The sequence below is a fragment of the Solea senegalensis genome, linkage group LG19 (genome assembly GCF_019176455.1).
Source record: "Solea senegalensis isolate Sse05_10M linkage group LG19, IFAPA_SoseM_1, whole genome shotgun sequence".
In the NCBI taxonomy this organism is placed as follows: domain Eukaryota; kingdom Metazoa; phylum Chordata; class Actinopteri; order Pleuronectiformes; family Soleidae; genus Solea; species Solea senegalensis.
In genome coordinates this window covers 20,130,919-20,158,755 of record NC_058038.1, presented here as the reverse complement: position 1 = coordinate 20,158,755, position 27,837 = coordinate 20,130,919, and the positions used below count along the sequence as shown (strand labels likewise).

Genomic DNA, 27,837 nt, shown 5'->3' with positions numbered 1-27,837 from the left:
ATCAGAACGTGTTTATGTCTTTATTTCACTGTGAGACAGACTTTTCCAACAGGAAGTTTGTAAACCACTCACTCTCCCACACCAAAGCCCATAGAGAAAACAGTGATCACACACACAGGAGTTGTTGATCCACTAAGTTCTAATGTCTTACTTTGTAAAATTCTGTGTTTGAAATCCTTTGTTCAGATTGACCTCAGTGACACAAAGTGACCACACGAGGCAGCAGAGGACCAGCAGCTCCTGTGTCCCCGTAGCTAAAATCACTGATTTTCTCTCCTGTTGGAAAAGTCTCTCACAGTAAGATGAAGACGTGAACACTTTCTGAAGAAATGTGGCCGTTTTGCCACTGAGAGCGAGCCTCCATGTTAAATGTCAGTTGTCAGCAGCAGGGGGCGCTCACAGTGCTGTCAGCACCTCTTCTCTTACTTTAGTTCTATTAGCTTTGTCTCTTAAAACCGTCTCACACTGCAAGAATCACTGATTAAAAAAGAAAAGAAAAAAAATCTGGTGAAAGTGGGAGAAACAAAAATTCACACTCATGTTTCTTGATGACATTATTATTATTAGTATTATTAGTATTATTATTATTGTAATAATAATAAGTGGTGGATCACAATAGTTAAAGTTAAAAATCCTAAAATAGAACCCATCAGTCAAGAGCGCTCCTTGCTCTCTGTCGCCTCCTACAGGTCGACCTGCTGCTCTGCAGCTGCTGCAGGTCGAGCAATGGAGCTCTGAGACGACATCGGCCAGTCCTGACCCGAGCCGCTGGAGACTGGACACACACACACAGAGGGGGGGTGTGGGGGCGGGGTTTACAGCTTTCTTACACTCATGAAAAACCTGGAAATTCTAAACTAAACACAAACCAAATGGAATAAAATAAAATACATGTTTTTATGCTGCACTAACCTGTGTGTGTGTGTGTGTGTGTGTGTGTGTCTCACCTGAGCGGCTGTTGTGAGTCTCAGGTGAAGAAGCAGCAGCTCTGTTCGACGTAAAACCTCTGCTTTTGTGTTTAATCCTGGAGCCTGTGGTCAGAGAATCAGACGTGAGGTCAGAGAATCAGACGTGAGGTCAGAGAATCAAACGTGAGGTCAGAGAATCAGACGCAGGTCAGAGAATCAAACGTGAGGTCAGAGAATCAAACGCGGAGGTCAGAGAATCAAACGAGGTCAGAGAATCAAACGTGAGGTCAGAGAATCAAACGTGGGTCAGAGAATCAGACGTGAGGTCAAGAATCAGACGGAGGTCAGAGAATCAGACGCGGAGGTCAAGAATCAGACGTGAGGTCAGAGAATCAGACGCGAGGTCAGAGAATCAGACGTGAGGTCAGAGAATCAGGCGGAGGTCAAGAATCAGACGCGAGGTCAGAGAATCAAACGCGGAGGTCAGAGAATCAGGAGGTCAGAGAATCAGACGGGGTCAGAGAATCAAACAAGGGTCAGAGAATCAAACGTGAGGTCAGAGAATCAGACGGGAGGTCAGAGAATCAGGAGGTCAGAGAATCAAACATGAGGTCAGAGAATCAAACGTAAGGTCAGAGAATCAAACGTGAGGTCAGAGAATCAGACATGAGGTCAACGTTTAAAGGTTTACCATCTTTAGTGAAGATCGTAGGAAGTTTGGTTTCTGTGTTTCTGATGGATGGTGCGTTCAGGCGACCTCTGTAAATATGTCCATCTAGTCCGATGATGTCCACCTCCTCTGACTGACCAGTCAACACACACACACATATATCAAATAAACCACTCACTCTCACACATCAAACCTCATAGAGAAAATCAGTGATTGTAACATTACACACACACACACACACACACACACACACACTGCTGCCTCCATCACTAAGATCAAATCTCTTATTTTGTAAATTCAGTGTTTGAAGATCTTCATTCAGATTGATCTCAGTGACACAAAGTGACCACACGAGGCAGCAGAGGACCAGCAGCTCCTGTGTCCCCGCAGCTAAAATCACTGATTTTCTCTCTGGACTTTGGTGTGGGAGAGTGAGTGGTTTACAAACTCTTTCTTCCTGGTTCTAAGCAGCAGGGGGCGCTCACTGTGTCAGGACCTCATACATCATAGGTTAATTGTGTCAGTGCGAGTCACATTCTTGACCTTTGACCTGGAAATGAGTCAACTCGTACCGGGATAAGGACGTCTACGTCCGGGAGGGCGTGGCTCTTCGTGGACTGCACGCCGCTGCGCCGCTGGTTGGCCGATGTGACAGTGTGACTCCCGCCGCAGCTCCGCGACACCACCAGGTGGCAGTAGTCTGGCAGCTCAGGGACGTGATCACTGAGAGAGAGAGAGCGCACACACACACACACACACACACACACACACACACACACAAACACACACCTTGATTTTCCTGTTTTTGACTGACAACATTTTCATGGATCCATTGAGGAGGGGGTGTGGCTTAAACTTTTCATGGTCATTTTTTAAATGATGATACGGGCACCACTCTCTGTCCCTGCTTTAACAACGCTCTGATAGTCTGGTGCCACCTGCTGGTGAACAGAGGAACAGCGGGGGAGGGGGGAGGGAGGGAGGGAGGGGAGGGGCTAAAGGTACGTCACCTCCTGTTATTATGTCGAAACTGCTCCAGAGCATAAACGGTGAACGGCCTCATGGATCTGTGTGAGGGGAATCCAGGAGTGGAGGGCAGCGCCACCAAGTGTCTGTGAGTGAGACACACACACACACACACACATAAAACATCGATATGATTAGTAATCGCGATAATATGATCATTTGGCTCCTGAGGTAACATTGAAGTTGATTATGGTTTTAAACGTATTCATAGAAAGAGACATTTCCTAATCTGAGGCCAAACTAAATACTTTTGTTGAATCTTCGTCAGTTTAAGTCGACGATATCTTTAAGAACACGTCCACCTCTTTATCTCACTGATACACAGACTTTTCCACTGACTTTCTTTATGGACTTTGGTGTGGGAGAGTGAGTGGTTTACAATCTACAGTTTCCTGTAGATTTGTGTTCGTACACATGTACTAAACAAAATAACGCGAGGCAAGTACAGATAATTCACGACTTACGGTCCTGGTGTGTGTTTGACGACAGGTCGGTCACAGGAGAGACAGTGAAATCTGTCCACCAGGCGCCTGAAACCAGAGAGACAATGAGCACACGGAACGCGTTCCATTTGAAGTCACAACGCGGGAATTCCCACGTCTTTCTATACCATTGCATTTGTACGATGTTTTTAAACGTCTTTCTATACCATTGCATTTGTACGATGTTTTTAAACGTCTTTCTATACCATTGCATTTGTACGATGTTTTTAACGCCTTTCTATACCATCGCATTTGTACAATGTTTTTAAACGTCTTTCTATAACATCGCATTTGTACAATGTTTTTAAACGTGTTTCTATACTATCGCATTTGTACGATGTTTTTAAAGGTCTTTCTATAACATTGCATTCGTAAGATGTCTTTAAACGTCTTTCTATACCATTGCATTTGTACAATGGTTTTAAACGTCTTTCTATACCATCGCATTTGTACGATGTTTTTGACGTCACATTGTACCACTACATTTGTGCGATGTCTGACGTCTTTCTGTACGATCACATATTTGACTTAGTCTCAATAGTTACTTGTTATTAACTACTAATAGTTAGTTTTTGCAAACACCAAAACAGAATCTTCTCTAATCATCGACTGAACTTCCCGAGCAGAACTGCGTTTAAGCACGATGACCTGTGGAGGGCAGCACTGCACAGAAATATTATTATTGTCATTATTAGTAGAAAAAGAAGAGGAAGAGGAGGCGGCCTCTAACTTCCTGATGGCGGCAGCGTCGTCATGTTCGGGAGCTTCCTGTTTCCGCAGCTTCTCGTGGATGTTCTTCCAACGATCTTCAAGCTGCTTCTTCACAGAGTCCAGCTCGATCCGGTTCAGCTGCCATGAGACAGGAAGTCAAACACAAAATGCTGCCCAATTTACACCAAAACAATACAATTTACAGCTTTTTTAGATTAAAGAGATAAAATTAAAGTAAAATTAATTCAAATTTGGCCCGGCCCTCAACAATATATGTTGGGGAAAATAATTGACACCCATGTTCTATACTGTAAACTTTTTTACAATATTTTTGATGTCTTACTGTACTATACTTTTAACGTCTTTCTATACTACGACATTTTTGCGATTTTTTTAACATCTTTTTTTACGGTGACATTTCTTTGAAGTCTTTCCAAACCATAACATTTGGCGTCGTTCTCTACCCCGACAGTTGTCCGATATTTTTTTAACGTCTTTTTATGCTATTTGTGTCTTCTCTTCCCGTGCCGTGTCTTTTTATATCTCTTTACGCTGGAACATTTTTAATAACATGTCTTTGCAGCATTTCTCCTCCACATGAAGGTTTCAGCGTCTCACCTTACACTCCATCTCAGTGGACAGTTGGTGGACGACCTTGTGCCAGTTCTGCTCCTGACCCGTCACTTTGCTCAGCAGCTCGTGGAACATGTCGGTGAGCTGCTCTGTCGCAGAGTCAAACTGCCGGCGACTCACTTTACCGTCCAGAGCACATTTGTCCGCCTTCTTCACACACGGAGACACAAAAACACTTTAATACTATGCTGTGAGCGCCCCCTGCTGCTGAGAACCAGCCTGAGACTCACTCAGTGAAAACATGGCTGCCAGCGGACACACGTTACAAAAAACTCTACTATACTACTTCATCTCACTGACTTCCACTGAAGTTTGTAAACTGCAGTGTCCTGTTGGAAAAGTCTGTCTCACAGTGAGATAAAGACGTGAACATGGTCTGAAATTATCCTCCTTATTAGCCATGTTTTAACGATGGCTCTCAGCAGCAGGGGGCGCTCTGACCTCTGCATTTTGAGATTAACAAAGTGGAAATAAGTGTGAATATTTTATTTTTTCCAATCTCAAGAGTATATTTAAACTGAATTTGTAACAAACAGAATGTTTTGAAGTCACGTCAACAAAAGAGTAAATGAAAATCAATAAATCTCTAATTTAATCTAATCTCTGTGAACAGATGATAGTAAAATGAGATGAAATAAATCCACTTACAATTTCCGTCTCGACCATGTGTTTGTCGGCCTTCCTCTCGTCCAGCTGCTGCATCGTCTGATACATTTCCTGAATTAAATGAAACACTAATCTCATTAACCTAGTATCAATAATCTACAAAAAAAAAGATCAATATCCTCGATATTAACTCACAACAGACATAAAAAACAATAATCTGGATATTAACATGGATTATATTTAAAAGTTACGTGCTATAGCTTTAACCTGTTAAATAAATATGTTTTGACCTCTATGTGGCGCTGTTTCTGTCCACTGTCCTCGTACAGACGTCTCATCGAGTCCTGCAGCTTTTCACACTCGTCCTGAAGCTGAACAATCGTCTGCTGAACGTCGTCCACCGTCTGTACACACACACACACACACACACACACACACACACACACACAGACACACACACACAGACACAGAGACACACACACACACACACACAAACACACACGTAGATGAGGAGGTGAGAGAGTGTGACTGTGTCTGCTTTCAGTGTCTCTCTCTCACCCTCTGGTGGTCACTCATGACTCCTCCCATCAGCACCTTCTGCTGGTTCAGCTGATCCATCAGGTTTTTGTTCAGGTCCTGAAACCCTTCCACAGTAAAGTGGTTTACAGACGCGCGTCTGTCCTCTCTGAGTGGACTCAGCTGGGTCTGGAGTTGCGTCTCGTCCACTTTTCCGTCCTCCAGCGCTGACACACGAGTTTCCAGCCCGGAGAACTTTTCCCTCAGTTTGCCGACATTCGTCAGCGCTTCCAGCGTCTCTGAGTAACGCTGCAGGACACCTGCAGCCACAGGTCCTGGTCCAGGATCAGTCTTCTGGTGAGGCCAGGTCTCTGAGGACGGGTGGTGTCTGTCAGAGGTGCTGTGGAGACGTGTGTGTGTGGGTCTGATCTCTGAAGCCTCATCAACAACTTCCTGTTAAAGACGAGGAGTACGGAGGAACGTTAGTGCCACATGTGAAACAGCAGGAATTCTGACGTTAATCTTGAATTCTGACTTTAATCTTGAATTCTGACTTTAATCTTGAATTCTGACATTAATCTTGAATTCTGACATTAATCTTTTATCCTGACTTTAATCTTGAATTCTGACTTTAATCTTGAATTCTTACCGTGAACATATTCCAAACTTTTTGAACATGAACTTGTTGACTTGAAGTTTTAAAACTTAAGGACATGAGCGAGTGAATCTTCATGTGTATGAGCTGAACTTGGTCTCTGGCTGATTTGTCTCTGGCTGATCTCACCTCGTCCAGGTCCTCGTCCAGGTGTCCTCTGTGTCCGAGCAGAGACGACTGCATCACGTCCCAGGTCACAAAGACACTCGTGTCCACGTCACGCAGCGTTTTCTGTCACAAGAGAAGAATTCAACTTTTACCGTCATTGCAGCTTTCACGTTGGGGGCGGAGTCTGTAAAATATGGACAACAATATGGACACAGGTGATGGTGGATCAGAGCCACACCCCCTCTGGCCTGCAGCTAATTTATTTGTTTTCCAGTGGCCACATGTGGTACTGCAAGAAAAAACACCAAACCTCAGAGATCTGTGACACAGGAGCTGCTGGCCCTCTGCTGCCTCGTGTGGTCACTGTGTGTCACTGACATAAATCTCAACAAAGGATTTCAAACACTGAAGTGACATCATTTAAGAAAGTCACACACACACACACACTCACTCACCAGGTCGTCCACACTGTGGCGGCACGTCTCCACGGCGGCGACCGCCGTCTCTGTCTCAGCAACAAGCATCTGAGGGGAGACACACTTTTCTGAACCTTGAAATAATATCTTCAGAAACTTGGTTTAGATTGTTCTTTTAAATGCGTCAGATAAATAAAAGAAGGAACAAAAGTTCTGTTCATTTTTCAATAAATGTAAACTATTATTGTTAATATCACGGTATTTAGTAGTTAATCTCACACTGTGCTGGTGGTGGAGCTCCTTAATTTCATCCTTCAGATTATCTGGTATGAGCTTCATGAGCTGTGACGATCACACAGAAAAAGAAAGAAGAGAAATCAGCTCACAGCTGAATGGATGACAAACTTCACATGACTTCACACCAAACCTCATAGAGAAAACCAGTGATTTTAGCTGCGGGGACACTGCTGCCCCGTGTGGTCACTTTGTGTCACTGACGTCAATCTGAGCGTAGAATTTTAAAAGCCAAATTTTACAAAATAAGACATTTGAATAGTGATGGAGGCAGCAGTGGATCAACAACTCCTGTGTGTGTGTGGGAGAGTGAGTGGTTTACAAACTTTACTTTCCTGTTGGAAACGTGTCAACAAAGGAACACTAACCCGTGTGTGCGTGTGTGTGTGTGCACATTCCTGAGCTGCTGGTGTGTAACTTGTGTCAAACGCGCCCGGACATGAGCTGATGCATCGCAGACCCCACACGGCTTCACGGCTTGTTAATGAGTCACATCACCACCCCGCACACATCTGTGACCTCTGACCTGGGTTCCCGCGCCCTTGGTTGACACATTCAAGCACTTTTCAAGGAGTTTCCAGGACCAAAATTCCCCAGGGACTGAATGTGCTAACTCTGCTTAAGAAGGGAGGACAACTTATTAGAGCTCGTCTTTGTTCTCCAGAGACGTTCTCCGGGACATGTTCTCCTCCAGAGACACGTTCTCTGAGAGACGTTCTCCTCCAGAGACACGTTCTCTGAGAGGCGTTCTCCTCCAGAGACATGTTCTCTGAGAGACGTTCTCCTCCAGAGACACGTTCTCTGAGAGACGTTCTCCTCCAGAGACACGTTCTCTGAGAGGCGTTCTCCTCCAGAGACATGTTCTCCTCCAGAGACACGTTCTCTGAGAGGCGTTCTCCTCCAGAGACATGTTCTCCTCCAGAGACATGTTCTCTGAGAGACGTTCTCCTCCAGATACACGTTCTCCTCCAGAGACATGATGGGAACAGGAGGCGACCTCCTGGTCAGAGGTGATAATGACCGCTCAGTTACTCTTTAAACAGCAGCAGCCTCATTGAGAAGAGTCACTTATTAAGCGGAGCCGTGTCACGCACACACACAAACACACACGCACACACACACACACACACACGCACACACGCACACGCAGACTGAGTGTGAGTGTGTGTGTGTGTCTCCTGCAGAGATGTCAGTGGGTGAATAGCTCTCAGGTGAAACACAGGACATGCTGCAGGTGAAGCCGCGTCCTTTAGATCTGAATCATTCATGTCCCCGGTGGTCAAACGGGTGTATCCACTGACTTCACCATGACGAGGTCACCTGACGTGACCTCGCCCACCACGCTCTCACACCTGTTGAACTCTGAAACACTGAATCAGTGAAACAAAAACACTGACCAAAAAAAAAAAGAGACACACACACACACACAGGACAGAGTTCCGTCCTCTGGTCTCGTCCTGATGGACGTGGACAGTTTGTGCTAACATTAGCTTGTCTCTCTGACAAAAGAGACACGCAGGTCATTTGAGACGTCAGGACGTCCCTCGTCTCCTATTGTCCTGTCATCAACGACTCAATAATGTGCAGAGCACAGAGGAGATGAAGAGGAGTAAGGTGTCGCACACACACACACACACACACACACACACACACACACACACACACACACACACACACACACACACACACACACACACACACACACCTCGGCTGTCCTACTGCGAGAGGACACTTCTGACAATGATGATCAACACTGATGCCACCGACACAAAATTGTACCCACTTAACATAGGACAAAAGACAAGTCTGCGATGTCTACATCACATGATCACGTCTTTTCTCACTGTGAGACACACTTTTCCAACAGGAAACTCAACTTTGTAAAACACTCACTCTCCCACACCAAAGTCCTTAGAGAAAATCAGTGATTTTAGCTCGCGGGGACACAGGAGCTACTGGTCCTCTGCTGCCTCGTGTGGTCACTTTGTGTCACTGAGGTCAATCTAAATTAAGAATTTCAAAGTGACAAAATAAGACATTTGAAGTGAGTGATGGAGGCAGCAGAGGATCAACATGTTCAAATCACTGATTTCTTTCCAAACTTGAGTCTGTGGCTGGTTCTCAGCAGCAGGGGGCGTGTCACCACATTATTGTGTCAGTCCACAATAATCGACCATTAAAGCGTTTAAAGTGAAGGAGCGGCTTCTCTCACCTCAGACACGCCGTCCTCGCAGCTCTGGAGGCGGGAGCAGAGCTCCGACTGTCCGCCTGTCCGTTCCTGGAGCTCTGAGCCGGACTGAGGCTCGGGCTCCACGTCCTCCTCCTCGTCCTCGTCCACCTGCAGCGGTGAGGCGGCGTCCCCGGGCGGAGACGCCCTCCACCGGACCTTCACATCACGGAGTCCGAGCCGCCTCAGCACGGCGAGGAGCAGCGCGTGCAGGGCGCTGAAGTTGACGGTGCCCGCCTGAGGTGTCCCGATGGATAAATCCAACAGCTCCTTCAGAGTGAGCGCGTCCTCCTCCGACATGTTTGTTTGTTTGTTTGTTTGTGGGCGGGAAAGTTTCACTGAAAGTTTCTCTTTGAGCGCGCGCAGGTGACGTGTTTCTTCTTCCTGTGACGAATGTTTTTTGACGGCGAACATAAACCTGAATAAATGAATTAATGACTTCTGTCTTTCTGTGACCGGCGTCTCACCTGACACACACACACTAACAGTGGCGTCAAGCCGCACACACTCACTCAACGGAAACACGTTTAAATTCCCTTCAAAATAAAATAAATAATGAACGATGTGGAAAACTTCATCTTCACTTTAAATTAAACGAAGGACACACACATTCTTGTAAACAGTACCATAAGGTGATACTTGAGTGGTCAGTCGATCATCAGTGACGGGACAATACACGTCAGGTAACAATAACAGGGGGCTTTTCATTTGAACCTTCTACCGGATGTGGCGTGCTGTGAATGTGTCCTACTTGGCGAAACACAGATTTCCCACGTTGGTTGCTAGGCAACATGAAGCAAGAGACAGGCTTCTCAGAGGGGGAGAAACGTCAGATTTCTGGTACTTGGAACTTTTACTGAGTCAAAGCTTCAGGATGAAAATACACTCGGTACAAAGAAGCGTCAACGCCTCGTCACAGACTTTATTGATCCTACGCTGGGGAAATTCACCTGTTACAGAAGCAGAAGGGGTCAAAGGTCGACACGTGACATGGCCGTCAGTGTTGAGTGACCACTGTGTGGCGCTGGAGAGAGAGAGAGAGAGTCTACCAGACCAGAGTCTGTGAAGGTGTACTTACTGTTGCCACTAGCTCGCCCTGAAAACTCAGTCAGATCGTGATTTTCTCAGATCGTGATGTGCGCGCATGACACGAACCATCAGAGCAGCAACCTCTTAAATGTGGAGGTTAAAGGTCACAGAGAAGAGTCAGGGTCAGAGTTCATGTCAGTTGAGCGGTGCTCAGCAAATCTTCACAATAACATTTTTATTGACGATTAAAAAAACAATCATGTTTCTAAATCACTACATTTTCAGGTATAAAATCATACAAGCAAGTTCCCTTATTTTTACCCCGCGATCGTTTACATCCACAGAGACGAAGCACGAGTCGACCTCGCCGCGAAGAGGCTGCGCGTTTCACACGTTCACATGCAGTTTCATGGAGCCGAGGTCGTAGAGTTTACGTGCAGCGGACAGAATGGATTTATTGGCCGTGTACGTGTGACTCCACCTCCTTAGGGGGCGCTGTAGCTCTCTAGAAGAGGTTCCCCAACTTCTGGTGTAAACAGAAGGCACCGCGGTCCAGGTCGACCAGGAAAACACAGAATACCAAGCAGCTGAACGGAGGCGTTATCGCCACCTGGTGTCGCGGTGTCAGACCTTTGTTAGGAAGGAGATGAACGCATGAAGCTGCCAAAACCATGGAAACTAACGCTTGTTTTCATGCATTCATCAATGAGTCGTTTGGTTCAGAAGCAAAGAAAACGGAAACGATTCCCATTTAACAAGCTGGAAAAACTGATTGAGGTATTTTATGAATCTCGATGATTTTGTGATTAATCTTTACCCGTCACACAAACAGAATGATTATAACTAAAAGTGTTCGCACTGAGACCTCGTTCAGATCTGGTCTGATTAGACGTTTGCTCATTGTTCTTTAATTCATCGTTTTTCGATGACCTCATTTGTGTATTTAATTATTTAAATTATACTTTCTATAAATGGAGAGATGGAACATTAGTGTTTTGTTTAGATCTTCTCTCGTACTGTAGGGGGCAGTATTACAACTCACGTGTGAAAGGTCGTGTTAGGTCATGTGATGGATCAGCGAGGACAGATGATGTGAGCAGGTCTGAACGAGGTCATGGTGATTAAAGAGAGGAATATTGTGGAATATCGCAGTGTTCCGGAGCGACCGCTCTGTCAGTTTGTCAGCAGAGGCTGGAATACCTTCATCCTCCTTCATCTGCATGTTTTTCTGGAGTGAAAAACTTCTTCTCTTCTTTCGTGTCTTCCAGCCATCGTCCCGTCGTCGTTCCTCGTTGCAAACACGAATCAGATGGTGCCGTAGTCTGACTCCCGCCTGTTGGCCTCGGCCAGCGTCTCAGCCACGAAGAAGGACATGGAGCCCAGGAAACCCCAGACGACGAGGATGAGCAGCTGCCAGTGCAGCAGCAGGAAGTTGCTGTAGCAGAAGGCGACGGCGGCCGCGACGCACTGCAGTGGGAAGAACCACAACGACAATGAAGTCAACGACAACGTAATCTTCCATTAAACTAAACTACAATAGATATTTTTTTATTTTGAAAGAATAACTATTTAAACTAAAGATAACAAGAAAATATGTATTTTATTTTGAAAAAATAACTGAAACTAAAGATAACATAAAATGTGTATTTTATTTTGAAAGAATAACAACTTAAACTAAAGATAATAAGAAAATGTGTATTTTATTTTGAAAGAATAACAACTGAAACTAAAGAACATAAAATTGCGTATTTTATTTTGAAAGAATAACTACTGAAACTAAAGATAACATAAAATGTGTATTTTATTTTGAAAGAATAACAACTTAAACTAAAGAACCAGAAAATGTGTATTTTATTTTGAAAGAATAACTACTTAAACAAAAATGTGTAATTTATTTTGAAATAACTACTAAAATGAAAGATAAAGCAAAACCATGCATTCTGTTTTCCGACTAGAAACTAAAAAGAACATTATTTTGACAGGAAGTAGTCACAGAATCAGGTGGTGACGGTGAATCTAAAGTTGTTTTTTTGCGACAGAGCAAAAGAAGAAAGTTTAAATCACCTGGATGAACTTGAAGGCGGCGAAGGCGGGGGCGCTCCTGTCGTGGAACATGAAGCCGACGATGCTCATGAGCTGAGTGTTGAAGCAGCTGTCGCCAAACCCAAGCAGGAAGCTGCAGAGCATCGCCACGGCAACACTGAGCCACAAACAGACAACAGGAAGTCATCCATGAGGAGACAAAATGGCTGCCAACAGGGACATCAGGAAAAAGCGATTTTAGCCACAACAGGAAAGTGAAGTTTGTAAAGCACTCACTCTCACACACCAAAGTCCAGAGAGACAATCAGTGATTTTAGCTGGCGGAGACACAGGAGCTGCTGGCCCTCTGCTGCCTCGTGTGGTCACTTTGTGTCACGGACGTAAATCTAATTTAAATATTTAAAGTGGCTAAAATCTGTTTTTCCTTGAGTCTCTGCTGGGAACCAGAGGCTCAGCAGCAGGGGGCGCTCACAGCAGTCAGCAGTGACTATGTGTCAGTAGATCTTTCTCTTTACCTCGGGGTGATGTAGGCCTGCAGCTCGGTTCCTGCTTCTGGGGCCAGCGGCGCGTCACTGGCAATGTTCAGGAAAATCAGGTAAAAAGCGACAAAGTGAGTGATGAGCCCCAGCAGCACCACCGGGTTCCTCCCAAAACGGGAGCTTCTGTTCAGCATCCCAAATATGCCCCCTCCTGGCCAGACAGAGGAGGAGGAAACAGCCTTTTGATGAACTGTTCTGGTCGTTTGCCTGTGACAAAGCTGCTTTTTCCATCGGCTCACAGGACTCACCTAAGATCTCGCCGACGCCGATGAAAATCCCAGAGACGCCAATCAGACTCTTTGCATCTTTTCCAAAGCCCGTCATTGCTCCAACACACGTCCCGTACACGCCGCTGTAGAAGGTGAGCTCCAGACCTGACGCAGCAAGAAACAAAGACAAACAGTATCAGCTACAAGTGCCTTCACACGCGCGCGCGCGCACGCACGCGCACACACCATGTGTCATTCTGGCTGCACCCACCTGAGTAAGCCAATGGGACGCTCAGCAGCAGCATTTCTTTGGTGACAAATATTTTACACGCTTGAACTGGGAAAAACAGACAAAGCAGGAGTGAACACGTGATGATTGTGTTTCCTGTGATGGAATTACACACAAAGATAAACATCAACGCAGTGTCACAGAATGTTCGCCAGCGGCGCTCTCTGGAGCAGAGTGAGGGAAAAACTGTCGTAATGTTTTCACCAGAGGGTTCAGCCAGATACGATATTATCATAATATTTAAGTCAGGGTAAGATATTATCACGATACATTATTGTGTATATATACACATGTATGTATATATGTATATACACATGTATGTATACATACATGTATATATGTATATGTATAAGTATATATATATATATATATATATACACATACACACGAAAATATTATATGCATTTTATTTTGAAAAATAACTACTGATGCTACACAGAAAGACAACATAAAATGTGTATTTTATTTTGAAAGAATAACTACTTAGACTAAAGACAATGCGACAATGTGTATTTTATTTTGAAAGAATAACTACTTGGACTAAAGACAACGTGACAATGTGTATTTTATTTTGAAAGAATAACTACTGAAACTAAAGATAACATAAAATGTGTATTTTATTTTGAAAGAATAACTACTGACGCTAAAGATAACATAAAAATGTGTATTTTATTTTGAAAGAATACTATACTACTATCAGATATGCTCAGTGTTTTCAGGTTCTGTCATTATATTTAAAGTGACAGTCAAGTCCTCCAGCTTCAAGCTCGGACTGCTGTTGCTCGTTATTACAGAAGTTTTTCCTGCCAACATGGCGGCGTAAACAAACAGGAGTCATGTGATGTAGTGACTGAAACTTACTGAAGGCGTCTACAGCTTGTGAGCAGAGGCTGGAGTGAGGAGAGCTGTGGGAGAAGAACAACTGATGACGACGACAACAACAAACACGATAAACTTTCACTCATCCCTGAACTGGACTCGGTTGCCGTGGCGACTGTGTCGCAGTAATATGGAGGCGAAACAGGAAAAGGACCACAAAAGGACAGTCAAGCTGCTGTGGCTTCCATTTGTCTTTTTTTTTAAAAAAGGACATTTACACTTTAAAAACGTCCAAACATGTCACCATACGATATTGACATTCAAGTCACAATACGATATTATCACGATACTTAAGTCACAATACGATATTATCACGTCATGACACAAAATGATCAAGATATTCGTGTCACGATACAATATTATCACAATATCTAAGTCCCAATACGATATTAGCGCGATATTTAAGTCAGGGTACGATATTATCATGATATTTAAGTCACAATATGATATTATCATGATACAATATTATCACAATATTTCAGTCACGATACAATATCACGATATTTAAGTCACAATATGATATTATCACGATACTGAAGTCACAATGCGATATTATCACGATATTTAAGTCACAACACGATATTGTCAAATACTGTGTATCTGCGATATCACATCACACAGACATCACAAACAGCACCATCTAGAGGACCTAAAAAATGCTAATCCACAAAACCTTCAATGTTTATCAATACTTGGTGTCTCAAAGGCGAAATATCGCCACGTAAAATATTGCAATATTTCCTCTCGTCCATGTTCAGATCAACATCTGCTGAAGAAACAGTGAAACATGAGCTGTGGTCAAAGACTGCCGCCTCACCTGACGGTGGAACTCTCTGCAAACTCCGCCTCCAGCAGTGACTCGGACACGTCGGAGGACGAGGACTCAGGTTCAGGATTCCGGATCAGGAAGAAGAGGAAGCAGCCGACCAGGCTGATCACGGTGAGAGAGATGAAGACGGTCCGACGATCTTTGTCTGCGACAAACAACGCCAAACGTTCTCCTCTGTCGTCAAACAGCAGCTCCACTTTTCACACATTTACAGAGAATTGAACAAATTACCTGTGATATGAACGTGTCCATGCCAAGCAAAGTATATGTAGAGGTTTCCAAATAACTGGCTGCACAGAAATAAAGGACGGAAGTGGGTTATTAACCTATGACTCCAATAATTGTTTAAACTATTGTGTTCGCTGACTGTTTTATAAATAATTCAAACCAGTTTCTGCCATTTTTCAGCTTTTAAATGTGAATATTTTCTACTTTCTGCCATTTTTCAGCTTCTACTTTCTGTCATTATATGTCATATATCTCAGTATATATCAGGATATAGTCTCAAATATATACACATCAGTATTATTATTATTGTTTATAAAAACAAGCCTTAGTTTAATGAGCAGACTCACCTGAACTGAAGCAGAGCCCAGAATATGCCGCTGTTTCTCCCAATGGTGTCATTGGTGGAGTTGATGGTGAGCACGTTTCCCTGAGCTGTCCACAGAACTGCACAACAAACAAACAAACAAACAAACAAACAAACAAACAAACAAACCGGGGCTCAACCACTGTACGGAAAATGTCTAATGTGACGGCAGAAAGTCACCGATCGTGACAGAAGGTGGAGACAAAAGTGTTTTCACCTGCCGCTCCGACTCCGACAAGAACAGACGCTGTGTAGAAGCTCCAGGTGTACGGGTAGATGAACATGGCGATGTAGCCGCTGTGGAAGAGAAAACAACACGGGGACACGTTAGGAGTTCGGTTTCAGCGCGAAAAACAGTGTGGGCTTGATAGTCGCCGTGGGTTTTACCTGTACAACAGACCACTGAAGAACATGGACAGCTGTGGTCCAACGACGGCCACCACTGAGGGAGCGATCAGGTTGGACGCAGAGAGAACTCCATAGATGATTGACATGCTAAACAACAGAGATATAGATATATGTATGCTGCTGTAGCATTTGCTTTATTTCCCTACATATAAAGTATATATATATATATATATACACATATATACATAAATGTAGGGAAATAAAGCAAACGCTACAGCAGTAGGGGGCGCTCACAGCACAGTCAGCGTGGTCTCACGTTGCACACAAACTCATGACGAGAAATGTCTTGTGCTAACAACGTGACAAACTTCTTTCGCACGTCATAAAACACGTGAAAGTGTTACCTGGTGTAGCCGCTGCCATGGAACTCGGTGCTGTTGAAGCTCTTGATCACGGTTTGCTACAGAGACACAGACGGAGGTGAGACCGTTAATGACTCAACATCTGAGCTTCTTGTCCATGTGACGTCAGTCTGAGGTCAGGGGTCATTTCTCTGGACTTGTGACGAGTTTGAGTGACAATACTCTGTAAAATTCTATGTGAATACACTTTAAAATACTATGTAAATACTCTGTAAAACCAATATAATCTACTGCTTATGATCTATCATCTATCATCTATATCACATGACCTTAAAATATACACTTGGAAAATTGTATGGAAAGGAAAATTATTACCTTTCATTTCAGTTAAAACCTACTTTATTTCTTTAAATGAAGAATATTTACGTTAATATTTAATATTCACAGACTTTAAATGTGGTCAAATTCTGCCATCCTGCGATGTTGTGTTGTCATTATTTTGTTTGGAATAATATGAAATGTGTATGAGAAACAGTTGGACGTTACATTTGTGTTTTGTATTTGCTTGGTTTGTGGAATGAAATGAAAAATAAAATTAACAGTCTGGACTGACCCACCTCGATGTTGCCACATGTTTGAAAAGCAGTGAACATAAACATGAAGCTGAAGCCAAGGATGAGGATGTTCAGCAGCTTCTTCCTCTCCGGACTCATGTTGGAGGATATTCTTAAACGACTCGAGGATAAAAATAAAAGCAACTACAGGAGAGAAGTGCACATCTGAAAGAAGAAGAAACACGTGGGAGAAGTGTGTGAACGTCCACAAATAAAACAAATAAAGACACATTTTCTCATTCAACCATTGAAAAATACACTCATCCATGATCAATTCTTTATGATTTGACCACAAACATACAAATACGACTTTACTGTGGTGAACTGACCGAGCTCACCAACATGCAGTCCAATACGTTTATTTTTAAGTGCCACAAGGGGGAGCTGCATCTCACCAGTCAGTCTTCACTTTAAAATATCGTTTCCACAGCAGGGAGCGACATCGCTCCCGAGACGACCGTGTTCCACATGAGAAGTGACAACAACAAAAAACCTTGCTTGCAAATGTCATCGGATATCAGACGGATAAAAAAGTAAAATCCGAATTCAAGAATACTTTCAGAATTGATTAATCTGTCCACTATTTTCTCTATTAATTGAGTAATTGTTTGGTCCAGAAAATATTCGCATTTAGGAAGCTAAAAAAATAACAGAAACTAGAAAATATTCACATTTAAGAAGCTGTAAATGACAAAGTAGAAAATATTCACATTTAAAAAGCTGAAAATTACAAACTAGAAAATATTCACATTTAAGAAGGTGAAAAATGACAGAAAGTAGAAAATATTCACATTTAAGAAGCTGAAAAATGACAGAAAGTAGAAAATATTCACATTTAAGAAGCTGAAAAATGACAGAAAGTAGAAAATATTCATATTTAAGAAGCTGTAAATAACAGAAAGTAAAATATTCACATTTAAAAGAAAATGACAGAAAGTAGAAAATATTCACATTTAAGAAGCTGAAAATGACAGAAAGTAGAAAATATTCACATTTAAAAAAATGACAGAAAGTAGAAAATATTCACATTTAAAAAAATGACAGAAAGTAGAAAATATTCACAGAAAATGACAGAAAGTAGAAAAATATCACATTTAAGAAGCTGAAAAATGACAGAAAGTAGAAAATATTCACATTTAAAATAAAATGACAGAAAGTAGAAAATAACATTTAAGAAGCTGAAAATGACAGAAAGTAGAAAATATTCACATTTAAAAGCTGAAAATGACAGAAAGTAGAAAATATTCACATTTAAAAGAAAATGACAGAAAGTAGAAAAATATTCACATTTAAACTGAAAATGACAGAAAGTAGAAAATATTCACATTTAAGAAGAAAATGACAGAAAGTAGAAAATATTCACATTTAAAAAAAATGACAGAAAGTAGAAAATATTCACATTTAAGAAGCTGAAAATGACAGAAAGTAGAAAATATTCACATTTAAAAGAAAATGACAGTAGAAAAATATTCACATTTAAGAAAAAAATGACAGAAAGTAGAAAATATTCACATTTAAGAAGTTGTAAATAATAGAAAGTAGAAAATATTCACATTTAAGAAGCTGAAAAATGACAGAAAGTAGAAAATATTCACATTTAAGAAGCTGAAAAATGACAGAAAGTAGAAAACATTGACATTTATTCAAACGAACGTTAAATTAACCCCACGCAGAAAAACAAAGGTTATATAATATATGAACGGATGAAGAGGAAGTGATTCATGTGAGCGATGCATCTATATTTTAATGTCGACAAAAAATAAACAACTCACCGGTATGTCTTCCACCGCGTAGCTTAGCTTAGCTGCTGCTCACTGGCTTTTCATTAGCGTCGTTAGCTGTTAGCACACGTTAAATAACATACTAGTTTGTTTCCTTCGCGTGATCCGGTTCATTCGCAGCTGAACGTTGTCAACATAAAGTACCGGGAGGAACACAACCGGAGACAAACACGGCAGTCACGTGGATGAGTCAGCTGACCACTTCTCCTTCTTCTTCTCTTTTTTTGGAGATTTTATGGCGGTTCGCAAACAACGATTCGGTGCATTACCGCCACCATCTGGTACGGAGTGTGGACTGCAATATATACATATATAAATATATATATACTGTATATATACTGTATATATACATACATATGTGCATGCATAGATACACGTATATCCATTTTTTCATTCGTATTTCCTCTGTGTCCTGTCTCGAGTTCCGTCAATCCCCTGGTGTATTTTAGAGCTGAAAAAACTACTTGATTAATCGATTATTAAATGAATCGTCAATTGTTTTGATAATCGAGTAATGGGTTTGAAGCTTTTTTCATGATTAAAACAAGATTTCTGACTGTTTCAAGTTCTTAAATGTGAATATTGAATCAAACGATTACTCAATTAATCGAGAAAATAATCGACCGATTAATCGATGGTGAAAATACACGTTAGTATTTAGTCTCAGTTCAGTGAACTGGTAATAAAAATAAAATAAAATAAACTGTCTGAAAAACGTAATGAATGTGTATTGATGTCTTCCATTTGGACCTAACCATCTACAGTTCGTGGATTGAATGACATCGTGACTGTAAATAAACTGAATCGTCAAAAGGCTACGATTTTTTTCCCCTTCTTTTGCTTCAAAGGATTTTTGGTAATTTTCCTGTTGCGAAAATGACTATGATCTGCGGTGACGTCACTTTTGGGGTGGGGCTATAAAGGCTTGTTTTTCAGCCGGACGAAATTGTCGGTCTCCATTTTGTGAAAAGCAGTGAAAGAAGCACATGAATCCGAGCAATTCCCCGTCAATCAGCAAGAAGCTTCAAGAAACCGAGCAGTCGACGGACGAATCCGCGGACAAAGTTGATATCGGAAAGGAAAGCAAATCAAATCGTATGTCCCGTATCGAGAACCTCAAATCTTATGGTGAGTCGTTTCTTTTATCCGCCAGAGACGAGGTGATGTGGGGGAAGGGCGAGTACGAATCAGAGGTTAATGTTAAGTGTTTTTATTTAAATTTAACACGATGCCCACACATCTAGGCGCTGAATGTATTGTAAGCACACAAACGTGGTATTAATTTAACCTAGATGGAGACCAAACGTCGGTTTAATAAAGAATCCCCGGCCGTCTTTGGTGACACAACGTCCGCCATTTTAGGCCTTCTCTCTGCTGCGATGCGTTAGCCTATTCTCTCAAGTACAACCGCTACAGACGCTACTTCAATCGAAATCCAACTCCGTTTTAACTCTGAATTGTGGTCGGTTTCAGTCTTCTTGTTTGTCTTGAGAAGCATTATTGAACATTATTGTAGTTTGAATACGATCACGACGACGGTGTTCGCCTGTTTTTAAAGGTTAGCGTTAATCGATGGCTAGCTGCCAGGCGTCACTAAGCTGTTAACGCGTATTTTTAGCACCTACGTCTGCGCAGTCGGTCTGAAATCTGAGATTCCACAGTCTCAGAAAGCCACCACGCGTGTATGTGTTCCGCTGTTTTTTTTTGGCAGCGTCGACCACAGGGAACAAAGGGGGTTTCAGACGGATTCTTTTAACGAAGACTCGGGGCGAAAACATCGGACGCCGCGGCCTGGTCCTGACGTAAGCCCGTTAAAGCCCCCGTTCTGCTCCAAAGGTTTTTTTACCCTCACGTAGAACGATTAATACATACGATTACCAGAAGAAACATGATTCTTTGCAATCAATTAATTTGTGCTATTTTCGCAATTAGCGTAATCGTTTTGTTCATATTAAATGTTGGATCACTGTTTTTCAAACATGTAATCGATTATCTCGAATGTCTTGTTGTCCCAAATCTGAAATGCTTCAGTTAAAAGGTTTCTTTGTTATATGGAGCAAAGAAACCGGATCAGCTGATTTTATAGTTGATGTAAATGAGACATTTTCACAATGTAAGTGAAATCCAGTAACCACTGAATTATTTAATGTGTAATGCTCGATTTAATTTATATTTTCTGTATTTGTCATTTGTCTTAAAGTGTTAATTTCCCTCCCCATTCCAGACCCCTTTGCTGATGCAAGTAAGGGTGATGCCGGGGACTACGTCCACATAAGAATCCAACAGCGGAACGGCAGGAAGACCCTCACCACTGTCCAGGGCATCTCTGATAGCTATGACAAGAAGAAGCTAGTCAAGGCTTTCAAGAAGGTATAAGCCTCGGGGTGGAGTTTGGTGTTTTAATTTATAATTCATGTTCATTCTTGGGCCACTAGAGGCCAATAAAGGGGATTTGGCACACAATTGGATGTTTGTTAAGAGCTGTAAATCCAGTGTTGGGACTAGTCCTGGTCCCAAAATAGGAGATCTGCAGGTTAAGTGTGCCTGGCTGTGCTGTGGGTAACTGTTTTTATGTTCTAACAGAACTTTGCCTGCAACGGGACTGTGATTGAGCACCCAGAGTATGGTGAAGTGATCCAGGTACAGGGAGACCAGCGCAAGAACATCAGCCAGTTCATCACTACCGTAAGTGTTGTCGGAGTGCAGCTGTGATGAGTGTTTGACAGGATTATTGTCCCTTCATATGCGGTTTCCATTGATTGTCTTTGTTTTGTGTCTTCTACAGTGTGGTCTCATCCCGGAGGAGCATGTGAAAGTCCACGGCTTCTAGTAACTGCCCTGTCTCTCCTGAAAGGCCATTTAAACCCCATCCCCCCTCCTATGTGCTGCTGTTGCGCTTCCTCCCCCTCTCTCCCCCTGCAGCTCCTGTTAACACGTGAATTACCTCTGATAAACATGAGACTCTGTAACTCCACCCCCTTACACTACCACCAGGGGGCAGGCTTGCTCTCTCAAAGACACACCACTGCAGCTCCACACAACATCAGGGATGAGTGGTGATGACCCTCCCACACACTTCATCCCCTCCCCTCCTTGATTTATTTTTTTAATTTGTTTTTTCTTTTTAGGCCTTGTGTCATAAGGCACAGTTTCATGTAACTTTTGTTTTGTACTTCAAGGTGTTTCAATAAAGGATGAGTCTCCATATGTTGGAGTGGAGTGGTGTCATGGGGAGTGGGGGCAGGTTGGATCATAGCTGCTTGAACGCACTGAGACGCAACAACTTTGTTTCAGTCTCAATGCCGACATCCCATGGTTACAGAACTTTTCACCACCCAAATTCAGACTGAATTTTTTTTTTTGCCAATGTAAGTTCATATGAACCATCTGGAGAGCAGTGATTTCCAAAGACTGGGTGGGGACCCACAGATGGGTTGGGAGTTTTTATTGGGTTCCCAGAAAAATATGCATCCTTTTAAGTTGAGATGTTTTAAAAGACATGCTTCAATGATGTAATTTACCCAACACTGCGTGGAAAGGATTCCAGTTTAAATTGAGATTAGGTGTTGCATTATGTATAAACTTGTTGTCACCATTGTTTGCCATCTTTAAAGAGTGACTGCTCTAGAGCAAATGACGTATAAACCCGTCTGAGGACAAGTAGCAGGTGAATAAAAATTGCAATAACCTGCATTACATTTGTCATGTTGCATTCAAATGAGTTACAGCCTGTATTCTGTTAGTTCCACTGCAGTGATGTAGTAAAACTGTGGATATAATTATAGAAGTTTTATTTAATGCCTGCTTCAGAAACTTGATTAAACCAGTTTTTTTTTATCTAATGCAATAGTAAGTTTAAATGCTGCGGAAGAGAATTAAAAGCCATGGCCACGCAACTAATTCAATAAAAGATCTGCAGTTGACAAAACTGTCCTGTTTGGTTTTTAACATTTTCCTACATAACTTTCACGGCAGCCATTTTGACTCAACGTCTGGAGAACTGTCCAGTGGTGGACATTTGTCTCGTCACCTTTCAAAGATTCAATTGTTAAATACAGACACTCACCAACAGTTTACTAGAATTCAATGTAGAGAAATACACCTATACCGTCTTTATGGCACAGTGTTCAGGAAGTTGAAGATTCTCATCCATTACCAGTTTTAACTGTAAATAAAACTACAAGTGGCGTTGCTGTTTGAAGCATCTTTATTTTGGTGCTTAAAATGCAAATGTGGTTATGAACTTGTGACTTTAAAAAGTGTTTTTTTAATTTCAAACACAAACATCCAATTATGTATATTATATAATCGCAATAACTTTTTTTTTACACAGCCTAAGTGCCCGACAACAAAAAATTTTATAAGATGGAGAAAAACTTTTAAAATGTACATTTTGCACCTTAATTTCGTGTAATAATTATATTTATGTGGAGGCATCAAACAAGTCTTAAATCTCCATTATTTTTATGCGACAGGTTTCAAACTACAGCATTTTCCAGTTTGTTTACACACTCACATCCGCGCTTGTGTGCGTCTACGTTGTCCCTCACCGGAACCCGTCTGTCTCCATGGTAACGCTGCCGCGCCGCCTTACGCTCGCGATGTTTTGCTAGCAGGGAGCAGAATCGCATCTTTTTCTACAATTTTTGTGGGTTTTTTTAAATAATAAAACTAAGAAACACGTTCGACGATGAGAACGCACTCGAAAATGACTGGCGGACATTTTGTGACGCGCTGGTGAAAGTGAAGGAGCATTGAGAGGTAAGAGCGTTAGCAGCAGCGTTAGCAGCAGCGTTAGCAGCAGCGTTAGCAGCAGCGTTAGCAGCAGCGTTAGCAGCAGCGTTAGCAGCAGCGTAACCAGCAGTGTTTGTGTAACGCAGAGGTAACAAACTCATGGCTCGAGGGCCATATGCGGCCCTCCAATAAATTTCATGTGGCCCACCACTTCATATGAAGTTATAATCAGTTGTTTCTGTATGGGCTTTTTGGGTAATCCTTTTGCATCATAGAAACGTTCTTATTGTGAACTACCACATCAACACAGACACAGGCTATTACTTAATGAGCCAGCATCCATAAGAAGAAGAAGAAGAAGAATGTGAGTTTTTAACCTAAAGTGCAACAATGAAAACAAACCAACACTAAAAATAATACGTAGGAAAGTGTATGATGTAACCAAATTACTTAGTCCACCGTCTGTCACCACATCGACCTTTGACCCCATTTATATGTGTGTGTGTGTGTGTGTGTGTATTTGGCATTATCTGATTTGTACGTTGTGCCTAATAAAGTGAGCGGTGACAAAACACTGTCTCTTGTTCCCACAGATGTGAGACCTGTGACGGACCAACATGTCCACACACACAGAGACCACAACGGTGAGCGACACACAGAGATGGACACACATCAACACACCAGAGACCATCAGAGACTACAGAGACCACCAGAGACTACAGAGACCACCAGAGATTACCAGAGACTACAGAGACCACCAGAGACTAGGGACCACTGGAGACCACAAGAGACTAGGGACAACCAGAAATCCAAACAATAATCTAAATTCTTTTGTATTGTTAAATAACAATGACTTTAATTTTAAGCCTAAATTTGACTTATTGTATAATTGTGACTCTTAAAATACTGTGTATAAATATCGATTTATTGGGTATTATTGTCAAAAATGTCAAATATAAAGCAAACATTATGTCTTTTCTTACTTCAAATGCGAAACACTTTTATTTGATGTATTTTATAGTTTTGTCCACGATAAGAGGCTGAAATAATCAGTAAATTCAGATGAATCCGTCAAAAACTGTAGACAGGAAGCTGCTAACAGAAGGACAAACGTACAGATGAAAACAGACTTGTGTTAGTGGAGGTAAGATAAGACATTTATGACAAAAACGAATTAGCTTCAGCCTTTTAACCTTTACAGCCTGGACTCAATGGTTAGTCCACTCTTTATTTCACATAATTAAAACGTTCACAAACGATGACTCACCGATGTTCCGCTGCATGTCTGTCGCGCATAGATTCTAATCCACAGTGGTAAAGAGTGTGGAGTGGGTTTGGAAGGATCAGGATCAGGCTTTGTGAGCACAGACAGAGCAGAAGAGTTAGTTTGGAGAACTTTCAGGAGCACATGTCATGAAAGAGGTGTGGCCCTCAAAGGGGGGTGTGGTCAGAGCAGGAGGAAGTTGCAGTTAATTGGGTCAAAGGTAAGGAACAGGAGCAGCAGTTGATTGGCAGCTGGAGGAGGCCAAACCAACAGAGGGATGAAAGCGGGTCAACCAAAACCTACACCAGTTTACTGGGGTTACAAACACCACACCGCTCCTGCACGACTGGGATTATAAAATCTACTTAACCCAAAATGAAGTTCTACTTAATATAAAGTGTGACGTTTATTTCCTCAGGTGCTGCACATCTGGGAGCTCGCCGTCCCTCTCCCAGCTGTGCTGATGATCACCGTGACTTTCTACATGATGCTCATGGGCGTCGGCCTGTGGATACGGTTCTGTCTTAAGGTTGGTGTTTTGTCTGGTTTTTTTGGGGACTGACAACATGACAATCATTATTTAGGTGAGGTCATAGGGGCAAGCTGATTTTTCATGGTAGTCCCTTCAGGAGATGACAAAGAGGCGGGGCTAATGTTCAACACGTTTATGTCTGTATGTGACGCAGGGTCATAGAACTGTGGTCTCCTATTGGACGTCCAGGAGAATGTCATAGGAAAACATCCAGGAGAACATCATAGCAGAACGTCCAGGAGAACGTCATAGCAGGACATCCAGGAGAATGTTGTAGGAGAACGTCAGACTAGGCAGAAAAATAGAAATACATGCTAAACTTCTCATCGGGGTGTCGTAGAGCATATGATCACAGCGTTAGTGTCCAAGCGCCGCCTCCTCCTCTGACCACAGTTATTTAACAGGAAAAGTAAACGCCATGTTTTGTCCCTCTGTCAGGACCGTTGTTCTGCAGAGTGTGGTGACTGCGGTCCAGACATTTCCATCTCTGAGCAGTGCTTCAGGCTGGCGGAGACGTGTGACTGCCGCCCGCCGACCGTGCGCTCATGTCTCAACCATTCGTGCCCTTCTCCCACAGTGAGTAACGTTCTATCGCTCCATTATTAAAGTACTGCAGGGCGCTAAAGGGCCGAGGCCGCGGTGAGTAACGCTCTATCGCTCCCTTATTAAAGCTATTAAAGTACTGCAGGGCTAAAGGGCGAGGCATGAAATAAGCTCTATCGCCATTATTAAAGTACTGCAGGGCTAAAGGGCGAGGCGCGTGAGTAGCATCACTCCTATTAAGCTTATAACGCAAGGCCAGCTTATCGGCTCCATTATTAAAGCACTGCAAGCTGGGCAGAGGTGCTGAGTAGCGCTTATCGCCTTATTAAGCACTGCAGCTCGGCAGCCTAAGCTTATCGCTCCTTATTAAAACACTGCTGGGCAGGGCCTGTGAGGCTCTATAAGCCCCTTATTAAAGCACTGCAGAGCTAAAGGCGAGGTCATGGTAAGCTTATCGCCCCTTATAAAAACACTAAAGGGCAGCCGGCAGCTTAAAAGTACTGCAGCTAAGGGCGAGGTGAGTAACGCTTATCACTCCTTATTAAAGCACTGCAGGGCGCTAAAGGGCAGAGGATGTGAGTAACGCTTATCCATTATTAAAGTACTGCAGGGCTAGAGAGGCCGTGAGGCCGCTTGGTGAGTAACGCTCTATCCCTTATTAAAGTGCAGGGCTAGGGCGGCCCATCTATTATGGTGCTCGTACCGCGCTTGAGTAACGCTCTATCGCTCCCTTATTAAAGTACTGCAGAATAAATAAAAGACAGAAAAGATGAAAGACATAAAAGCTTAAAAAAAACCAACAAACATGGGTAAACCTAACAGATCCATACAATAAATAAAAACATAATCAAATAGAATAACATCAACATGCAATATATAGAATCACCACCTGGGGGCGACTCCAAATCCATGGGAAAATCAACTTCAAAGTCAAAGTTTCAGCTTTCAGAACAAAAGCTGCCTGTCTATATTTGTAATATTTAAAAAAAAAAGCTTCCTGTGTTTGGTCTCCGTTAACTGTTGGACATTTGTCTTCCCACAGTGTCTCATGTGGGACTGTGCCTGCACCTGTCAACCTCCCGAGTGCGAGTCCTGCAACTGCCTCTGCTTCGAGATCAGGATCAAGTAGGACCGTCGAAGGTGAACGGAGGATTTGCGAGGTTGTCCGCTCTCGCGGGACCGTGGGTCATGTCCCTGGATAAAGAGTGGACGTCCCCTTCCTATTTGACGCAGGACATCAACTCAGAAGTAATAATATACTGGGCAGCTGCCAGGGGACGACTGCTGGATAATTCTCACTTTAAACTGTCAGGGAACATTTACCTGAGGAGATGAAGTTCATGACTGATTGACACCAGTGTGATTGACAGCTGGTATCATCCAATAGGAGCCTGGTCTGTCAACTTCCTGTTTGCAAACAAACTTCAACATGGCTCCAATCAAATAGTGAAAAATCTCTGAAAATGACAGAAAATAGAAAATATTCACATTTAAGAAGCTGAAAAATGACAGAAATGTGTTTTAATCTCTAAAATTGAATAATAAATGATCAAAATAGCTGACAATTAATAATTGAGGACTGGAAAGACATGGCTCTCCCTTGTGGCATGACTAGGACTGTATGTTGGTGAGTCAGATAGCATTTCGAATTTTTTAAAAATATTAACACTTTGCTCCATCCACAGATATTTTGATAACTGAAGATCTTCACTAAAGTGAACTTATTGTGGGATTTTTTTATTTTATTTATCGCGATAAGAGATGTATATTGTGTATTGTTTGGTTCCTGCTGAGATCAGAGTTGATCTTTTCATGTGTTAATTTACAGAATCACTCACCTGTTTTAATGTTTGAGTATATTTTACACATGAATGTGACTGAATTAGCTTTGTGCTGTTACTTGTTTTTTTATATACACATTTTTTTACTGTTTTATTAAACGTAACGCAACTGTGGTGCTTCACTTTGCCTCTGCTTGTTCTTCATGAACACAAACCA

The 27,837-nt window shown here is 42.4% G+C and overlaps 4 protein-coding genes across 6 annotated transcripts; 2 read left to right on the top strand and 2 right to left on the bottom strand.

The window, feature by feature from the left end:
- Nucleotides 1-265: 265 nt before the first annotated feature.
- LOC122784780 (uncharacterized protein C16orf96 homolog) lies at nucleotides 266-9,733 on the bottom strand. Of its 2 annotated transcripts, none has more exons than XM_044050123.1 (15): nucleotides 9,238-9,733; nucleotides 7,011-7,073; nucleotides 6,771-6,839; nucleotides 6,337-6,438; nucleotides 5,595-6,005; nucleotides 5,327-5,440; nucleotides 5,079-5,147; nucleotides 4,416-4,580; nucleotides 3,817-3,935; nucleotides 3,069-3,134; nucleotides 2,589-2,690; nucleotides 2,151-2,301; nucleotides 1,600-1,711; nucleotides 948-1,031; nucleotides 266-775 (listed from the first exon to the last, which is right to left on the bottom strand). In XM_044050123.1, the coding sequence occupies exons 1-15, from the start codon at nucleotides 9,664-9,666 to the stop codon at nucleotides 684-686; spliced, it is 2,148 nt and encodes a 715-aa protein (XP_043906058.1). In that variant the 5' UTR covers nucleotides 9,667-9,733; the 3' UTR covers nucleotides 266-683. The 2 variants fall into 2 exon arrangements, with proteins under 2 accessions (XP_043906058.1, XP_043906059.1); XM_044050124.1 differs by lacking the exon at nucleotides 266-775 and adding an exon at nucleotides 788-857.
- A 766-nt stretch (nucleotides 9,734-10,499) lies between these two features.
- mfsd11 (major facilitator superfamily domain containing 11) lies at nucleotides 10,500-25,084 on the bottom strand. Of its 2 annotated transcripts, none has more exons than XM_044051084.1 (14): nucleotides 24,768-25,084; nucleotides 16,989-17,150; nucleotides 16,414-16,469; nucleotides 16,049-16,156; nucleotides 15,879-15,958; nucleotides 15,645-15,741; nucleotides 15,301-15,359; nucleotides 15,058-15,214; nucleotides 14,223-14,266; nucleotides 13,344-13,409; nucleotides 13,112-13,237; nucleotides 12,840-13,014; nucleotides 12,346-12,481; nucleotides 10,500-11,748 (listed from the first exon to the last, which is right to left on the bottom strand). In XM_044051084.1, exons 2-14 carry the CDS (start codon nucleotides 17,082-17,084, stop codon nucleotides 11,587-11,589), a joined length of 1,362 nt encoding a protein of 453 aa, XP_043907019.1. In that variant the 5' UTR covers nucleotides 17,085-17,150; nucleotides 24,768-25,084; the 3' UTR covers nucleotides 10,500-11,586. The 2 variants fall into 2 exon arrangements, with proteins under 2 accessions (XP_043907019.1, XP_043907018.1); XM_044051083.1 differs by lacking the exon at nucleotides 24,768-25,084 and adding an exon at nucleotides 18,758-18,973.
- Nucleotides 19,706-21,973, top strand: LOC122785338 (eukaryotic translation initiation factor 1-like). The gene is made up of 4 exons (XM_044051085.1): nucleotides 19,706-19,894; nucleotides 20,991-21,136; nucleotides 21,350-21,451; nucleotides 21,552-21,973. The coding sequence occupies exons 1-4, from the start codon at nucleotides 19,753-19,755 to the stop codon at nucleotides 21,594-21,596; spliced, it is 435 nt and encodes a 144-aa protein (XP_043907020.1). The 5' UTR covers nucleotides 19,706-19,752; the 3' UTR covers nucleotides 21,597-21,973.
- Nucleotides 23,342-27,348, top strand: si:ch211-198p11.6. The gene is made up of 5 exons (XM_044051086.1): nucleotides 23,342-23,527; nucleotides 24,094-24,144; nucleotides 25,183-25,293; nucleotides 25,735-25,872; nucleotides 26,882-27,348. The coding sequence occupies exons 2-5, from the start codon at nucleotides 24,118-24,120 to the stop codon at nucleotides 26,966-26,968; spliced, it is 363 nt and encodes a 120-aa protein (XP_043907021.1). The 5' UTR covers nucleotides 23,342-23,527; nucleotides 24,094-24,117; the 3' UTR covers nucleotides 26,969-27,348.
- The last annotated feature ends 489 nt before the right edge of the window (nucleotides 27,349-27,837 follow it).

What these genes read in the sequence shown, in the direction of transcription:
- LOC122784780 (XM_044050123.1), bottom strand. Translation starts at nt 9,666, where the DNA reads ATGTTCGCCGTCAAAAAACATTCGTCACAGGAAGAAGAAACACGTCAC. An exon ending in ACGTAGACGTCCTTATCCCG is followed by an intron (nt 1,712 to 2,150) that starts GTACGAGTTGAC and finishes TTGACTGGTCAG; the next exon opens with TCAGAGGAGGTGGACATCAT. An exon ending in TACGATCTTCACTAAAGATG is followed by an intron (nt 1,032 to 1,599) that starts GTAAACCTTTAA and finishes CTCTGACCACAG; the next exon opens with GCTCCAGGATTAAACACAAA.
- mfsd11 (XM_044051084.1), bottom strand. Translation starts at nt 17,084, where the DNA reads ATGAGTCCGGAGAGGAAGAAGCTGCTGAACATCCTCATCCTTGGCTTC. An exon ending in AAACATGTGGCAACATCGAG is followed by an intron (nt 16,470 to 16,988) that starts GTGGGTCAGTCC and finishes GTGTCTCTGTAG; the next exon opens with CAAACCGTGATCAAGAGCTT. An exon ending in ACAAGCTGTAGACGCCTTCA is followed by an intron (nt 13,410 to 14,222) that starts GTAAGTTTCAGT and finishes TGTTTTTCCCAG; the next exon opens with TTCAAGCGTGTAAAATATTT.
- LOC122785338 (XM_044051085.1), top strand. Translation starts at nt 19,753, where the DNA reads ATGAATCCGAGCAATTCCCCGTCAATCAGCAAGAAGCTTCAAGAAACC. An exon ending in CGAGAACCTCAAATCTTATG is followed by an intron (nt 19,895 to 20,990) that starts GTGAGTCGTTTC and finishes TCCCCATTCCAG; the next exon opens with ACCCCTTTGCTGATGCAAGT. An exon ending in TCAGCCAGTTCATCACTACC is followed by an intron (nt 21,452 to 21,551) that starts GTAAGTGTTGTC and finishes TGTCTTCTACAG; the next exon opens with TGTGGTCTCATCCCGGAGGA.
- si:ch211-198p11.6 (XM_044051086.1), top strand. Translation starts at nt 24,118, where the DNA reads ATGTCCACACACACAGAGACCACAACG. An exon ending in CACACACAGAGACCACAACG is followed by an intron (nt 24,145 to 25,182) that starts GTGAGCGACACA and finishes TTATTTCCTCAG; the next exon opens with GTGCTGCACATCTGGGAGCT. An exon ending in ATTCGTGCCCTTCTCCCACA is followed by an intron (nt 25,873 to 26,881) that starts GTGAGTAACGTT and finishes GTCTTCCCACAG; the next exon opens with TGTCTCATGTGGGACTGTGC.